Below are 19,087 nucleotides of genomic sequence, written 5' to 3'. Positions count from 1 at the left end.
CTGGGAAGAGGAAGGAAGAGAGGGTGGGGGATAATGAATCTTTAGAGCCTAGATGAACACAGGGTCACCCACAGTATGGAACTGCAGCTGTACTGTAATTAGTTACTGGAGATAAAATTAGCAACGAAGTTTTAAAATGAAAGATCTAACTCCTAAGGAGTTATGTCAAAGCACAAGAAATGCAAAATGATAAAAAACAAAGTAAACACACAATTTCTTGGTTAATGGTATCTGTACTAGCTAAAACAAAAGTAATGGAGAATGTTGGGGTGGATCCTGAGGCTGGGCCAAGTTTGGACTCTGAATGGTCTGACACATAGCTGTTAGCCTCAGAGCTGCTTCCCAAGGAAAAATTTATGTTGAAGCAATAAACAGTAAATAAAGTTGGACTGATTCATAAGAAAATGGGGAAAAAGAAACAAGAGATTCAAGGGACTTGTCCTAGCAGGGTGGAAATATTTAAAGGGTTATTAAGAAATGTATGAAAAAAGTGAGCATTGATGGGGACAAAACAGAGGTCTTAAAGAAGCACTGCTGTGGGCTGAATAGACAGACTGGAGACCCTGCTGGTCTCCTAACATTAAGGGGTCCTAAACAAATCTCTATTTACCCTGGTTTGGAGGAATTAAAAAAGCTAGGAAGCAAAGAAACCTTACCTAGAATCACCTTAAGTGATGGACCCATAATCTAATCAATATAAGGTCTGACAAAAGGGTCTGGATCCCTTGACCCAACCCAGGCCTTAGAACTCCAAGGCCATATGCACACAAATGGCTAAAATCATCAGGAAACAGAGAAGAGACTTCTCTGGGACTCCTTGACATGGGAGCTTCATGTACTGTGATCTACAACCTGTTGAAATCCTAATGGGTACAGTTAGAATGGGAAGATATAGGAATGCAATAGTTGATGGGATTAAGGTGAATGTTTGGATAAGAATCAGAATGTTTGGAAAGTGAACTTTATGTGAAGTGGTGAATCTCCTTTACCTGAATGTATTATGGGCATGGATGTTGTGGTCTGACTGGAGAATTCATCCCCTACCTCATATTGTAAAACAGCAGGCATGTAAATCCACTCTTCCACCAATATAATTGGACATGCTAAATGGGCCCACACAGTTCATTAATTTGCTGTACAAAAGCCCTGTGTGGAGTGCAGACTGGGCTTATAGCAAAAACTTGTGAGTGCCACCCAACAACAACTGCTGGGATTTTGGACCAGAAAATTTCCATTTAAGAGACAATTACTACTTGCTATTGGACTTTAATTGAGACTGCCCTTATGACTAAAGGACACAAAATAATCCTAAAACCTGAAATATCCAAAAGGTCTTGGGTAATTTCAGAGAAAAGCTCTAATGGGGACGGCAATGCCCAGGAGAGTTCCATAATAAAATGGAAATGTTGCATATAGAATCATGCTACCAGGAGAATGCAAGGAGGTACTCACGAGCAGGCAGCCTCTTTTCACCTAGGGCTGACTTCGGAACCACCTGAGGAGCTGCTGGATCCTATGGCCACTTGGGCCACTTGGGCGGTGCCCTATAAACAGCTTTCTATTGATCAACAAAGAGCTGCTTGGTTTATGGATGGCAATTCCAAGGTGAAGGGACAGCATCCTGTTTGGAAGGCCGCCACTCTGATTGAAGAAGGTAAAAACAAATCAGCTCGATGGGCTGAACTACATGTTTGCCCCTATGTTTGGGTTTTTACTGAGTCACGGGAAGTGTCCAAATGGCCTGGTGGTATGGTCAGGCAGATGGGCAATGGAAAACTGGTCTATTAAAGGAATACCTGTATGGGACATGGCCCTGTGGAAATCACTCTGGGAACGTAAGGGGTATATTAAAGTAGATTATGTTAATGCGCACAAGAAGAACTCCCTTCCAGAACTGGAAGTTGATTGGTAATGGCGAGCAGATATCCTGGTGTACTTGCTTGACATGGCCACCTGGGTCCATGAAATGAGTGGACACTGGAGGTCTGTAGCAATGCAGAGATGGGCTGAATCTAGATATATTCCTCTTACACTCTGAGACACAAAATGCCAATAAGAACTGTTTTGTCTGCTAAAAAGAGAGACAGAGAAGCAGAGGGCTATGCAGCAAATTCCACAGGGGAAAAGTCCTACACATAGCTGTCACGTTGGACTGATGCTTTTAGTCCCTGGAGGCTACAAATGGGTCCTACCAGGTATAGACACTTACTCTGGTATGAGCTTTGCTTATCCCAGAGTAGATGCAAATGTTCAATGTACTATTAAAAGGACCAGAACAGAAGATATTGTACCAATGACCATGGAGGCACGCTTCTTCAGACCAAGGAACACTTTCATCCTCAGAGCAATAGTATGATAGAAAATTGAAACGGGCAATTGAAACATTTGTTGTCTAAAATATGAGGAGATAAAGTCATGAAGCCTTCATTAGTGTGTGATCACACTCAACAATAGGGAGGCTAAGTGAGAGTTCCTTCTAGACAGATTCCTCTACTTTTCTGGGAAGAGGGGATGGAAAAGGATGCTTGTACAACTATACTTTTCTCTTTACAATTAACGTTTTTCGTTTTTCCCCACGTCACCTCAACTTTCTTCTTTTCTACCTGATGCAATGTTCCTAGGACCAGGGCTGCAACTGTGGGTGCCAGAAGCAGGGATGATTCTTAAGCCCAAACTGTAACTATACTTTTAAATCTTTATGTCAGAATTCCTAAGGGCCTGATGGTGTAGACTATGTCTTATTCCACCTGGCCAAATTGGGTATGACAGTAAATGCAGTTATATTGCCTGTTGTTTCAGACTGCCTACTAGCTCGGTACCTATGTAACCTTAACCTTATCTTATATGAATGAAATGGACTGAGTGGGAAGTACTTGCTAAACTAGTATTACTGATGGCAATCTGGGCCAGCCCAGTGGCCAAACCAACGGTCTCATTCAAAGATGCTCAAAGGAAATGTCTGAGTATAAATGGAGAGAAGGAGGAATGGCAGTTGAAGGTAAAGGAATGAATAAATGCGTTATGCAACAAGGGAAATCCAGTATTACCTTGGTGTCTCAAAAGAAGCTTAGAACAAAGATGATATTGTTTCTTGGCTCAGCTGTAGCAGATGCCAGAAAGGGAAAAGCCATATGTTGCTGAGACTACTCCTGCTTTTGGAACCTGACAAGTCTGTAAACCTGAGGAACATCGCTCTGGGACATGTTTTGATCATATGATATGATGACAACTAGGATAACTGTTAATGCCTGTGTAGGACTCCAGTAATGTGCCAGTATCTTTTGACTCTTATTTTTCAGGTTATATTTACTAATATACCATGATATGTTATAATACAGGCATTGTTAATAAGATTATATGCTGATATTGATGGTCATATATACTGGGAATTTGAATTAAAGCCTCCTCAATATGCAATACCAATGGGAAATGATTGGCCTGAGCAAGAGAGCTAATTTCTATGGTAAATAGCTCTGTGAGAATGTATCATAGGGTACAAATAATAGTAGATCAAGATGAAAAATTAGTAAATGAGTACAAAAATATGAAAATTTGTATAATGGCTTTAGAGGATGAATTACCTGTTTCTCTAAATCTATTCCTATCCCACTCTGGCTCCTCCAAATCTTAGGCATATTCACACTGTTACTGATGTTGTGTCTATAATATAAGTGCTGTACTAAATATAGATGGCCAGCCATACAAATATGATTGTTTTGTTGTAAGAAAGCCTTGGCCAGAGGCCAGGGGGTAGCTTGTGTAATAAAGAACTAACCTTACCCAAAGAGAGTCTGGCCTTTGCCCTCAGTTACTGGGAAATGAAAGGAGTGTCTTTGTTTGTCTGGAAACTCTGGCCACCAGACAGTCTAACAGTATGATTTATGATGGGGGCTTTGGGAAATGTGGTATCAATTTTGCCTTTGGAAAGTGTTGGAGACTACAGGTATATGGGCAGTATATGATGTGCCTCAATAAAAACTCCAGATGCTAAGGGCTTAGAGCTTCCCTGATAAGCAACAATCCCTGTGTTGTTACACACTGATGCCCGGAGAGCAATGTGTTCATGATTCCACAGGAAGAAGATATTAGAAGCTCTCCATGTGGTACCTCTCCTTTATTCTGTCTTATGCACTCCTTCCCTTGGTTGATTTTAAATTGTATCCTTTCCCTGTAGTAAACCATAACCATGAGTATACCACCTTTCAATGAGTTCTCTGAATCCATCTTGTGAATTACTGAAACTGAGGGTGGTTTTGGGAAGGCATTGAACTGCAATTGGTGTCAGAAGTGAGGGTAGTCTTGTGGAGTGCTCCAACTTTTTGTTTGGCTCTCACAGTGGCCAAAATTTCTTACACTAAACCATATAAATCTCAAGATAGCTTACCTGAGATCCTTTCTTGCTACCTGGCAAGTTAATTATAAGAGTTTTCCCTCTGATTCCACATACAGGCCTGGAAGGAAAGAGAAACCTGATGAATACTAAATTAGAATGATAGTTGGTTTAAATACATTCAACAACAAAGATCAATCATTGTACTTTATATGTGAACTGTTTTAGGAATTAAGTTGTTATAGCTAAAGATTCACCAATTGTTATACAAATTGGGCACTCACTCTGGCTGAGGTTTTTATAATAATGGTTGTTAGTGCAGGGGATTTGAAAAATGCACTGAACATGAAATCAGAATAAATTAGCCACTTTAAAGAAATAAATTACCTTCTTCCTCTAACTTCAACTTTTTCATATTTCTTACAGTTCTAAGAATTCAATGAGATAGCATATTAAAAATGACTAGTATATCGGGGGCTTCCCTGGTGGCGCAGTGGTTGAGAATCTGCCTGCCAATGCAGGGGACACGGGTTCGAGCCCTGGTCTGGGAAGATCCCACATACCACAGAGCAACTGGGCCCGTAAGCCACAATTGCTGAGCCTGCGCATCTGGAGCCTGTGCTCCGCAACAAGAGAGGCCGCGATAATGAGAGGCCCGCGCACCACGATGAAGAGTGGCCCCCACTTGCCGCAACTAGAGAAAGCCCTCGCACAGAAATGAAGACCAACACAGACATAAATAAATAAATAATAAATAAATTAAAAAAAAATGACTAGTATAGTAATATCTATGTTCAAAAGTCTAACACATAAGGCACTCATGAGTTGAGTGAGATGTTTAAACTCTTGCTTCTCAGGAAGTCTATACGTTTTAAAGTAAGACAGGTCTCTCATAAATCAATAGCAGTGGGGAGAGTTTAGAGAGCTCAGCTGTTAACTGATTCATTGATAAACAGTGTCAATTTAAAGTAGAAAGGTCTTTCAGAGATCACTGTAAATTTTCAGGCCACTTTTAAACCAAGTGGTTAGATAAGAAACATAAACAGTGGAAAAGCATGGAAAACTGGAATAAAGAGTTGAAGGCCTAGATTTCATGACAGTTCAAATCATGCTCTTCCAATAATTGGCTGTGTTACTTTGACCTGGTAATGATATCATTTCCATCATTTGAAAACAAAAGGACTAGATTAGATTAGTCTATTTCTAAAATTTCACAACTTAGATTGCAAGTCACATAAGAATCTTTTCCTAAAACTTCTGATTGAGTTTCTTCTTTAACTACTTTAACCCTTTGAAATAACCTAAAATTGTCTTTTATTTTATTGTTTTTTTCTTGTCCTATTCACAAAGTGTTCATAGCTATTTAAAACTTTCCATATGCTTTTCTTTTTAACTGAGATATAGCTGACAAATAACATTGTATTAATTTTAGGTATACAACATAATGATTTGATATGTGTATATTTTGTGAAATGATCATCACAATAAGTTAATATCCATCACCACACACAGTACAATTTTTTTCTTGTGATGAGAACTCTTACAATCTACTCTCTTAGAAACTTTCAACTATACAATATTATTAACTATAATCAACATGCTGTACATTACATCCCCAGGATTTATATGCGGAAATTTGTGCCTTTCGACCACGTTCACGTATTTTACCCACTCACCAACCCCTGCCTCTGGCAACCACCAATCTGTTCTCTGTATCTATGAGTTGATTATTTTTAGATTGCATATGTAAGTGAGATCATATAGTATTTGTCTTTCTCTGACCTATTTCACTTAGCACAATGGACTCAAAGCCCATTCATGTTGTCACAAGTAGCAAGATTTTCTTATTTTTATGACTGAATAATGTTCTATAGCATATATATACCTCATTTCCTTTATCCATTTATCCATCAATGGATATTTAGTTTGTTTTCATGTCCTGGCTATTGTAAATAACGCTGCAGTAAAGATGGAGGTGCAGATATCTTTTTGAGATAGGGATTCTGTTTGCTTTGGATAAATACCCAAAGGTCGAATTGCTGGATCATATGACAGTTCTATTTTTAATGTATTTAGGAACCTCCATACTGTCTTCCACAGTGGCTGCACTAACTTACACTGCCACCAACAGTGTATGAGAGTTCCTTTTTCTGCATCTCCTCTCCAACACTTGTTATTGTTTTCAATAACAGCCATTCTAATGGATGGGTGTGAGGTGATATCTCATTGTGGTTTTGAGTTGCATTTCCTGAATTAGTGATGTTGAACATCTTCTGATGTGCCTGTTGGCCATCTGTATGTCTTCTTTGGAAAAATTTCTATTCAGATCCTCTGCCCATTTTTTAATTTTAAAAAAATTGTTGAGTTGTTTATAAATTTTGAATATTAACCACTTATGGATACATGATTTGCAAATATCTTCTGCCATTTGGTAGGGTTTCTTTTCATTTTGTTGATGGTTTCTTTTGCTGTGTAGAGTTTTTTAGTTTGATGTAGTCCCATTTGTTTAATTTTGCTTTTGTTTCCTTTGACTGAGGATACATATCCAGAAAGAGACTGCTAAGACTGATGTGAAAAGTATACTGCCTACGTTTTCTTCTAGGAGTTTTATGGTTTCTGGTTTTACATTCAAGTCTTTAATCCATTTTGAGTTAATTTTTGTGTATGGTGTAAGATAGGGTCTAGTTTCATTCTTTTGCATGTGCTATCCAGTTTTTCCAACACAATTTATTGAAGAAACTGTCCTTTCTCCATTGTATGTTCTTTGCTCCTTTGTTGTAAATTAATTGTCCATATATGTATGAGTTTATTTCTGGGCTCTCAGTTGTGTTCCATTGATTTATGTCTGTTTTTCTGCCAATACCATGCTGTTTTGATTGTTATAGTTTTGTAGTATAATTTGAAATCAGGGAGTGTAATACCTCCACTTTGATCATTTTTCTCAATATTGCTTTGGCTATCCAGGGTCTTCTGCAGTTCTATACAAATTGTAGGATTTTTTTTTTCTATTTCTATCAAAAATGTCATTGGTATTTTGATGGGGATTTCACTGAATCCATAGGTTGCTTTAGGTAATGTGGATATTTTAACAATGTTAATTTTTGTAACATGAGCATGGACTATCTTTCCATTTCTTTGTGTCTTATTCAATTTCTTTCAACAATGTCTTATAGTTTTCACTTCTTTGGATTAATTTACTACAAGGTATTTTATTCTTTTTGTTGTGATTGTAAAAGGAAATGTTTCCTTAATTTCTCTTTATGCTAGTTCATTCTTAGTGTACAGAAATGCAACAGATTTTTGTATGTTGATTTTGTATCCTACAACTTTACTGCATTCATTTATTATTTCTAATAGTTTTTCTGTGGAATCTTTAGGGTTTTCTATATATAAAATCATGTTATCCACAAATAGTGACAGTTTTACTTCTTCCTTTCCAATCTGGATTTCTTTTTCTTACCAAATTGCTCTAGCTAGGACTTCAGTACTATGTTGAGTAAGAGTGGCAAGGTGGCAAGAGTGGGTATCCTTCTCTTGTTCCAAATCTTAGAGAAAAAGTTTTCAGTTTTTCACCATTCAGTATGATGTTAGCTGTGGGTTTGTCGCATATGGCTTTTATTATGTTGATGTATGCTCCTTCATTTTATTGAGTTTTTTTTTTTTTAAATCATAAATGGGTGTTAACTCTTGTCATATGCTGTTTTTAGGGCATCTATTGATATAATCATGATTTTTGTCCTTCATTTTTGTTAATGTGATGTATCATGTTGATTGATTTGTGGATACTGAACCATCCTTACATCCCTGGAATAAAGTTCATTTGATCATGGCGTATGGTCCTTTTAATATATTTCTGTATTCAGTTTGCTAATGTTTTGTTGAGAATTTTTACATCTATGTTTGTCAGACATACTGGCCTGTAATTTTCTTTTTTGTGTGTTGTTCTTGTCTGGTTTTGGTATTAGGGTAATGTTGGCCTCATAAAAAGAGTTATGAAGTGTTCCCTTCTCTTCTAGTTTTTGGAAGCGTTTGAGAAGAATTGGTATTAAGTCTTTAAATGTTTCGTAGAATTCAGCAATTAAGTTGTCTGGTCCTGGATGTGTTTCTTAGGAGGTTTTTGATTACTGTTTCCATCTCCCTACTAGTGACTGATCTATTCAGATTTTCTATTTCACATGATTCAGTCTTGGAAGAATGTGTGATTCTAAGAATTGATCCAGTTCTTCTAGGTTGTCCAATTTGTTGATGCATAGCTGTTCACAGTATTCTCTTATGATCCTTTGTATTTCTGTGATATTGGCTGTAATTTTTCCTTGTTTCTGATTTTATTTATCTACACCTTCTCTTTTTTCTTAGTGAGTCTAGCTAAAGGTTTGTCAATTTTGTTTATCTCTTTAAAGAATCAGTTTCATTGACTTTTTTCCCATTGCCTTTTTTAGTCTCTATTTCATTTATTTCTGCTCTGATTTTTATTTTCTTCTTTATATTGATTTTAGACTTTGTTCTCCCCCCTCCTCCAGTTCCTTTAGGTGTAATGCTAAGACTGTTTATTTGAGATATTTCTTGTTTCTTAAGGTAGGCTTTATTGCTATAAACATTCCTCTAAGTACTGCTTTTGCTACATTCCATAGATTTTGATATGTTGTATTTTCATTTTATTTGTGTTCAGGTATTTTTTGATTTCTCCTTTTGATTTCTTCATTGACCCAATAGTTGTTCAGTAGCATGTTGTTTAGTCTCCACATATTTTCCAGCTTTCTTCTTGTATTGATAGTTGATCATGCCATGGTGGTGGAAAAGATGCCTGATATGATTTCAGTATTTAAATTCACTGTGACTTCTTTTGTGTTCCAACATACGGTATATTCTTGAAAATGTTCCATGTGCATTTAAGAAGAATATGTAGTCTGCTGTATTTGGATGAAATGATCTGTATAAATATCTCAAAGTCCATTGTTTCATTTAAGGACTGTTTCCTTTTTGACTTTATGTTTGAAAGATATATACATTTCTCTGTGAATTCTTCAATTTCTTTCATCAATGTTTTATAGTTTTCAGTGTACAGGTCTTTCAATTTCTTAGTTAAATTTATTCCTAGGTATTTTATTCTTTTTGATGCAATTGTAAATGGGATTGTTTTCTTAATTTCTCTTCTTGATAATTTGTTATTAGTGCATAGAAATGTAACTGATTTTTATATATTGATTTTGTACTCTGAAACTTTACTAAATTTGTTTATTAGTTTTAACTTTTTTTTTTTTTTTTTTGGTGAAGTCCATAGAGTATACTATATATAATATCATGTCATTTGCAAAGAGAGACATTTTACTTCTTCCTTTCTTATTTGGGTGACTTATTTCTTTTCCTTCTCTAATTGCTCTGGCTAGGACTTCCATTACTATCTTGGATAAAAGTGGCAAGAGTGGCTGTCCGTGTCTTGTTCCTGATCTTAGAGGAAAAGTTTTCAGTTTTTCACCATTGAGTATGACAGCTGTGGGCTTGTCACATATGGCCTTTATTACTTTGAGGTATGTTCCCTCTATACCCACTTTGCTGAGAATTCTCATCATGAATGGATGTTCAATTTTCTCAAAATTTTTTTCTGCATCTATGGAGATGATCATATGATTTTTTTCCGTCATTTTGTTACTGTGGTCTATCATACTCACTGATTTGTGGATGTTGGGAATTTTTCCATATCTTCTAGGCTGTCCAGTTTGTTGGTGTATAATTGTACATAGCAGTCTCTTTGTACACAGTAGATTCTTTGTATTTTTGTGGTATCAGTTGTAACGTCTCCTCTTTCATTCCTAATTTTATTTATTTGAGTCCTCTTTTTTCCTGATGAGTCTAGCTAAAGGCTTGTCTATCTTGTTTATCTTTTCAAAGAACCAGGTCTTCATTTCATTGATCATTTCTATTGTCTTTTTAGTCTCTATGTCATTTAAGAAAAATAATACATTTATTTATTTATTTTTGGCTGTATTGGGTCTTCGTTGCTGTGCGCGGGCTTTCTGTAGTTGCGGTGAGCGGGGGCTACTCTTCTTCATTGCGGTGTGCGGGCTTCTCATTGCAGTGGCTTCTCTTGTTGCAGAGCACAGGCCCTAGGCACGCAGGCTCAGTAGTTGCGGTGAGTGGGCTCAGCAGTTGTGGCTCGCGGGCTCTAGGGTACAGGCTCAGTAGTTGTGGTGCATGGGCTTACTTGCTCCACGGGGTGTGGGATCCTCTTGGACCAGGGATCAAACCTGTGTCCCCTGCATTGGCAGGCAGATTCTTAACCACTGTGCCACCAGGGAAGTCCCTATTTCATTTTTTTTTTTTTACTCTGGTCTTTGTTATTTCCTTCCTTCCACTGCAGGCTTAGTTCTGTTTTATTTTTTTAAAATTCTTTGGAGTGTAACGTTAGGTTGTTTCTTTAAGCTCTTTCTTCTTTCTTAATGTAGGCATTGATTGCTCTGAACTTCCCTCTTAGAACTGCTTTTGCTGCATCTTATAAGTTTTGGTATGTTGTATTTCCATTTCCATGTGTCTCAAGATATTTTTTGATTTCTCTTTTGATTTCTCCTTTGACCCACTGGTTGTTTAGTAGCATGTTGTTGAATCTCCATATATTTGTGGAATTTCCAATTTTCTTCTTGTAATTGATTTCTAGTTTCATACTACTGTAGTCAGAAAAGATGATTGATATGATTTTAATCTTAAATTTCAAGATTTGTATTGTGGCTTAACATGTGATCTATTCTGGAGAATGTTCTATGTGCATTTGAGAAGAATGAGTATTCTGTTGCTTTCCATCTGATCTAAAGTGTCATTTAAGTCCAATGTTTCCTTACTGATTTTCTGTCTGGATGATTTATCTATTGATGAAAGCGGAGAACTGAAATCTCCAATTATTGTATTTGCTGTCTATTTCTCCCTTAAGGTATGTTAATACTTGCTTTATATACTTTATATTCATAGGTGCTCCTATGTTGGGTGTGCAAATATTTACAAACATTATATCCTCTGGTTGGATTGATCCCTTTATTATTATACAGTGACCTTCTTTGTCTCTTATACAGTCTTTTGTTTAAGTTTATTTTTTCTCATACAATTATAGCTATCCCAGCTTTCTTTTGTTTTTTATTTGCATGGAATATCTTTTTCCATCCTTTTACTTTCAATGTGTATGTATCCTATGTGAGAAGTTAGTCAGGCAGCATATAGTGGGGTGCTTTTTTTAAAAAAAATTCATTCAGCTACTGTATATTTTGATTGGAGAATTTATTCATTTACATTTAAAGTAATTATTGATAAGTATGGACTTATTGCCATTTTGTTAACTATTTTCTGCTGTTTCATAATTCCTTTGTTACTTTCTTCTTCTCTTGCTCCCCTCCTTTGTGATTTGATGCTTTTTTTGCTAGTAGTATGCTTAGATTCCTTTTTATTTATCTTTTGTGTATCTACCACAGGTTTTTGCTATGTGGTTACCATTAAGCTTATGTAAAACATCTTTTATTTATAAGTCTATTTTAAGCTGATAACTTTTATTTATGTCTATTTTAAGCTGATAACAACTTAAGTTCAAACACATTCTAAAGCTCTACATTTTTACTCTTCCCACTATGTTTAATGCTTTTGATGTTGCAGTCTGCATCTTTTTGAGTATTCACTAAACAAATTATTGTAGTTATAGTTACTTTTACTACTTTAACCCTTCACACTAGATAAGTGGTCAATCCACCGCCATTACAAGAGTAGATTATTCTAAATTGAACTATGTATTTACCTTTACTAGTGAGGTTTATATTTTCATATGCTTTCCTGTTAGCACTCTTTCATTTCAGCTTAAAGAAGTCCCTTTAACTTTTCTTGTAAGGCCAATCTAGTGGTGCTGAATTCTTTTAGCTTTTGCGTGACTCGAAATTCTTCACCTTTCCTTTAACCCTGAAGGACAACTTTCTTGGGTCAAGTATTCTTGGTAGACAATTTTTTCACTTCAGCACTTTAAATACATCATGTCACTCCCTTCTGGCCTGCAAAGTTTCTGCTAAAGAATCTACTGAAGGTATTATGGAAGTTTCCTTATATATAAAAAGTTGTTTTTCATTCTTGCTTTTAAGATTCCCTCCTTGTCTTTATAATTTTTGACAATGTAATTGCAATATGTCTTTGTGTGGGTGGGTCTCTTTGGATTCATGTTTACTGAAACTCTCTGGGCTTCCTGGATCTGGATGTCTGTTTCCCATGTTAGGGACATTTTCAGCCATTAATTATTCCTTTAAATAGGCTTCTGTCCCCTCCTCTTTTCTCTCTGGGATTCTTAGAAATGTTAATATTATTCTGCTTGATGTTGTCCTGTAAGTCCTGTAAGCTATCTTCACTCTTTTTCTTTCTGTTCCTCTTTCTGGATGAGTTCTATTGCCCCATCTTCAAGTTCCTCAATCCCTGCTTCTGCATTATCTAGTGCTGTTGAACCCTTGTATTGAAATTTTCAGTTCAGTTATTGTACTCTTCAGGTTTGTGACTTCTGTTTGGTACTTTCTTATATTCTCTCTTTGTTGAAATTCTTACTTTGTACATGCATTGTTCTCCTGACGTTGGTGAGCACGTTTATGACCATTATTTTGAACTTTTTTTCAGGTAAACCATTTATGTCTGTTTCATTAAGGTCTTTTTTTGAGGTTTTGTCTTTTAGGTACAGATTGATACATGCCTCTGGGATCTTTGTAATTTTATGAAGCAAGTTCATTCTAACTGTACTTATGTCATTTCTTTTTCTAAGTATAGTGGTCATAAATTTATCCTTACTTAGAATGATGTTGGGTCTATCTACATTTTTAATTTATCAAATATTACAAAACATGGAATATATTGTCCAAGAATATAACTATTTTCCAAGGATGTTTCCAAGAATGTTCCAAGTTTTATTAACTCCCTCCACCACAAGGTTAGTGACAAATTAAAATTCAGTCAATACTTTTAATTCCAACCTTTTGGTCATCAAGCCCAGGCCTGTTATGTCTCCAATAATACTTCATTTGCTCTAGGTTGATACCCAAATAGCAGTGTTAATAAAGCTATGGGTATAAACTTCTATCAGTACTGTATGTACATAATAATCATAATACCTAGACCACTATTTCTGTATGTGTGTTATGTGTGTATGTATGATATAATTAAAAGCCTTAGTATAGAGCCATGAGAAATTATATCTGTTTTTTCCCCCTCAATCTCTTTGGCCTTTTATTTTGCCAAAAATATGAGATCAGACTTAACAAAAATTCTTTGTTAGTTCCCCGTTCTCTTTGAATGTTTAAAAATTAATTTTGAGATGTGGTTTTTCATTTCTAGAACGTCCAGAGTTATTGTAAGAAGAAAGTACTTTTCATTTATATAAACCTTTTTGGTTAATGAAGTATTTTTACAAACACTATTTTACTTAATAATTTTGAGAAACATAAGCACCATATTCTTAGCATATTCCAAAACTTATTAAACGACCTGCAGTAAGTATTATGGGATAAATGCAACCCAATTCCTTAAGGAGTTTATAAATATTAATACAGATCACAAAAGCATATAAACAACTACAAGATAGTAAGTGATGACACAAATTATCCTAAAATACAATGAGTTCAAAATAAGAGCAATAAATTTCTTTGGGAGGGTATGAAGTATGTCTTTATGCAAGAGATAGCTCTTGAGTGAATTTATAAAGGAAAATATTTCAACAGGTAGGAAAGTGGGGGAACGGCAAGAAAAAGAGGATAGTTTTAAGTGGAGGGGAAAAACAAGATAAAAGCACAGAGACAAAAAAAAAAAGCACCAAGTACTTTTTGAGTATATTAAGTCCTTCATCTAGTGAGAGCACATTGTACTCAGAGGAGTAATGTGAGATAAGAAGTACCAGTGGGAAGACGTTGCAGTCTGAAAGATTAATAGTTTGCAATGTGTGGTCTCTGTGCCAACAACATATGCATCATTTGGTAAATTGTTAGAAATGTAAAACGTTCCACACTGCCCTGCTCCTTTCCTCACTGCGACTGACCTACTGAATCAAAAACTATGGGGTGAGATCTAGCACTTAGTATCTTACTAAGCTCTCTAGCTGATTTTGTTCCATGGCAAAGCTTGAGAACTACTGTGATAAACTATGCTTGAATTTTGGTACTACTATTTATTATCAGTGTAAACTTGCCTTAGTTACTGAGTCTCTTTAATGTAGTTTTCAAAATCTGAGTTGTTGCAAGCATTAATATAATCCTTGACATATAATGTACAGTACAGTGGATACATAATGTACAATATAGTACTTAATGGATACTTAATAAGTACCTGGCCCTTTTTCTCTTAGAAAGTATATTGTGATTAGACACTGGAAGTCATAAATTCACTATAAAGAGGTAGAACGTATTACTAAGGTATCGGGGACCGCTGATGGATTCTGTTCAATACAATCAAGCACTACTTGAGGAATAACAGTCTAAAATAAACGGAAAGGGGATAATATAGATATAAAGAAAAGAAAGTCTGATAATAGAAACACTAAATACAAGTTGAATGATTCTTGGTATATGTTCTGTGATGTATCTGTTTCAGTACCTCATACAGTACCTTGTTTTTTCTAGAGAAATCCTACTTCCTTTTCTACTGTTTTTTCACTTTTCTTTTTTTGCAGGGAGAAAGGGGGCAAAACCTGATTTTTTTTTCTTTTGCTATTAATGATATGGCAATGAGATTGAGAAGACTTGTGAAAAACTTAACATCTAACAGTTAACTAGTGCTTGTTATATGTCATGTGTTTTACTGGCATTTTTACATTACACACAAAACACCCCCTCGAGGTATGTATACAACAGTATATTACCTTCTAGTTTTTTATATGTAAATATAAATTACTGTCAACTTTGACAGATATTACTTGCCTTTTAGCTCTCATTTTTAGATATTTCTATATCTGATACAGAAGATAAATTAATTTTGTAAGCACTATAGTTAGAATAGCAACATTTTATTCAATGAAAGTTTGAGATATATTTGCCTGAATTTATACTTACAAAATAAATCTCAGAAATTAAAAAGGAAATTAGAAATAGAGTAATAGGATTTTTATTTCCTTTCAAAGAATGTTCTAGTTTTTGTCTTCTTTAAAGATATCAAATGAGAAGATGCATAAACAGCCAGAAATATTCAATATTAAATGGTAATGTAACAGTAGTTTTTTAAAAAATAAAGAATATATTTAAAAATCAGGTGAACTTGGCTAGTGCACAAACTTAAATGATAGACTGAATTGTCATTAATTTCAATATAAACTCATCTAATGGAGAGCTATCAGGGGAAAAAAACAAAAAAACAAGTACAAAAGACCCTGAACCTATTTGCTGATTAATTGTGGGATAATTTAACATAAATTTCTTATTTAAAAACACCTTCTAAAATATATAAAGTATGGTTATCAGAATGAATTAATTAATTCATTCCGTAAATATTTACTGAGTACTTACCATGGGCAATAAGCAAACAGTGTTGCCCTAGGGGAGTTTACAGATTTATAGGAAAATATCAGTAAGTATTAAGATAGTTAACTAAGTTATAGGCATGTTAATAGCTATAGGAACAACAGGAAGGGCACTTTAGTCTTAGTTGGGGGAGGGCAAGGGATGGTTAGGGAAGGCTTCTAGAAGGAAGGAAAATCTAAGCTGCTACCTGAAGAACAGGTGTTATCAGTTAGAGTGGGAAGAACATTCCAGGTAGAGGAAATGGCATGAACAAAGGACTCGGAAGCTAGAGACAGAACCTGATGTGTGTAGTAACAATAATAAGGGTGGGTGGGTGGAATGGAGTGAATGTTTGTATCCTCCCCAAATTCATATATTGAAATCCTAACCCTCAATATGATGGTATTAGGAGTTCGGGGCTTGGGGAGGTAATTAGGTCATGAGGGTAGAGCCCTCATGAATGTGATTTAGTGCCCTTAAAGAAGAGACTCTAAAGAGAGCTACAGAGCACCCCATCTGTCACTATGTGAGTTCTTTTCTGTATCCTCCGTAGTGTACAACCTGGAAGAGGGTTCTCATCAGAATCTGACCGTGCTGGGCCCCCTGTTCTCAGACTTCTAGCCTCCAGAACTGTGAGAAATAAATTTCTGTTGTTTATAAGCCACCCAGTCTCTGGTTCTTTGTTATAGCAGCCCAAATTAAGACAGTGGGAGATGCTGCTAAATAGACAGCAGTGACAACTTACATAGGTCTTGGAAAGTAATCTTAAAGAATTCAGTCTTTATCCATAGAAAAATGAGATACCACTGAAGTTTTAAGCAGAGAAATAACATACTAATATTTGTGTTTTCAAAAGATGTCTCTGGGCTGCAATGTGGAAAACTGATTGAAGAGGTGCAAAGAAACCAGTTAGAATGTTGGAATATGAGAGGTGAGTTAGGATGGTTGCAATGGTGATGAAGAAAAATAGACAGGTTATAGTTTTTAAATGACTTACAGAGACTTACAGAGTCTTAAGTTTTCGTGACTTACAGAGACTATAATGAGACAGTAACCTTTTAATCCTAAAATATATATATTTTTGTAAATTACATAAAGAATAATTTTTTAAAATGGGACATACTTGGATGAAAACTAAGTCCTAGTATAGATTAATACCAGAATTTTGATATTCGGTGTTAACTTGATCACAAGAGGCATGGATATAAAATAATATGAAAAATACAATTTTGTTTCCCTTAAAAAGAAATTTTTATTAAGTATTAAATACATACAGTTTGTAATGTATGTATAAAATGTAGACAATAATGAAAAAAACCTACCTATGTACCTACAATCTAGGTTAAGAAACAGACTATTATATCTTCAAAGACTCTGTGTGCCTTATCCTGATCTCAAGTCCCATTTTTCCTCAGATAACTATTTTCCTGAATTTAAAAATCATACCCTTACTTATTTTTGTAACACCTTTATTGAGATGTAATTCACATACTATACAACTTACCCGTTAAAGTGAAAAAAAATATTTTTAGTGTATTTCAGAGTTGTGCAACCATCACCACAATCAATTTTAGAATATTATATTAACCCTCCCCCCCCCCCAAAAAAAATCCCATACCTATCAGCAGTCCACATTTTCTCCCAACCCTCAGACCTGAGCAACCACTAATCTACTTTCTGTCTCTATAGATCTGTATATTCTGGACATTTCACATAAATGGAATCATATAATGTGTGGCCTTTCGAGATTGGCTTATTTTGTTTTCAAGGTTCATCCATGTTGGAGTATATGTCAGTCACAGTTTACTTAAAAAAAGATACTTTTGCACATAGGTTTATAGAAATATATTGTTCAGTTTAGCATGTTTTTGAAATTTACACAAATGGAATCATGCAGCATATATTCTTATATAACTTGGTTTTTCTCACTCTATGTTGTATTTGTGAGATTCCTCCATGTTGACATTCATTTTCACTGCTGTACAATATTCTATTGGATAAATAAAATGTGGTATAGTTATGCATTCTTCTGCTGATGGACATTTTTTGCTTCCATTTGTTGCTATTACAAAAAATCCAGCTATTAACTTTCCTTTACATTTCTCTTGGTATATATGTGCAAGTCTTTCCCTAAGGCAGTATTCTTCAACTTGCAGGTCAAAACCAATTAATAGAGCAGTACACTGACTTAAATAGTCTTAAGTAGCATACATACACACACAAATACAAAAAACAGAAAAGAAAATATCAGAATGCCTTTCTTGTAGTTAGGATAACTATTGTTTCCAAAAACTTGTACCTTCTAAACACATATGTGTCCATATATATGCATATATACCCACATACACAGAGCCATACACATACATATGTGTGAGGGTATTGGATTACAATGTGAAGTATATGTTTTAGTATGGCTCATGGTCAAAAAAGTGAAAGCTACTGTTCTAGGGAATATCACCAGATGTGGAGTTTATAAGTCATAGTAATAAGCAGATGTACAGCATTACTACATAAAAACAAATCATATTCCATAGTGTCTGTACCAATTTATACTCCTATCAGCAGCAGTATTGCTGTCTATCCTGACAAAGCTTGATACTGACATAGATTTTTCTTTTTGTCTTGTTTTTAGTTTAGCATTTCTTTTATTTTTTTAAAAATTGAGGTAAAATGGTATATAACATTATATAAATTTCAGGTATGCAACATTATAATTCAATAGTTGTGTAAACTTCAAAATGATTACCACCATAAATCTAGTTATCATCCATCAACATATAATTGATACCCTTCACCCATTCTGCCCACCCTCAAGTCCCCTTCCCCTCTGGTAACCACCAATCTGTTGTCTTTATCTATGAGTTTGTTTTTGTTTTATTTATTTGCCCACCCCCATTCATGGGAAATGGAGCCCTCCCCTCTTTTTTTTAATTGAAGTATAGTTGATTTACAATGTTGTTAATTTCTCCTGTACAGCAAAGTGATTCAGTTTTATATATATATACACACACATTCTTTTTCATATTCTTTTCTACTGTGGTTTATCACAACATATTGAATATAGTTCCCTGTGCTATGCAGTAGGACCTTGTTGTTTATCCATTCTCTATATTATAGTTTGCATCTGCTAATCCCTAACTCCCAACTGATCCCTCCCCCAACCCCCTCCCTCTTGGCAACCACAAGTCTGTTCTCTATGTCCATGAGTCTGTTTCTGTTTTGTAGATAAGTTCATTTGTGTCATATTTTAGATTCCACATATAAGTAAGAT

General features: G+C 35.2%; 1 protein-coding gene across 14 annotated transcripts in view; it reads right to left on the bottom strand.

The window, feature by feature from the left end:
• GPHN (gephyrin) overlaps positions 1 to 19,087 on the bottom strand; it is a 633,631-nt gene that overhangs the window by 262,204 nt on the left and 352,340 nt on the right. For all 14 annotated transcript variants that reach the window (XM_036843405.1, XM_036843408.1, XM_036843402.1 and 11 more), the window contains one exon: positions 4,385 to 4,451. In XM_036843405.1, the coding sequence (XP_036699300.1) occupies positions 4,385 to 4,451 (67 nt within the window). The remainder of the gene's footprint in view (positions 1 to 4,384; positions 4,452 to 19,087) is intronic.

The sequence above is a fragment of the Balaenoptera musculus genome, chromosome 2, assembly GCF_009873245.2.
Source record: "Balaenoptera musculus isolate JJ_BM4_2016_0621 chromosome 2, mBalMus1.pri.v3, whole genome shotgun sequence".
Taxonomy (NCBI): domain Eukaryota; kingdom Metazoa; phylum Chordata; class Mammalia; order Artiodactyla; family Balaenopteridae; genus Balaenoptera; species Balaenoptera musculus.
This window is presented reverse-complemented; position numbering and strand designations above follow the sequence as displayed.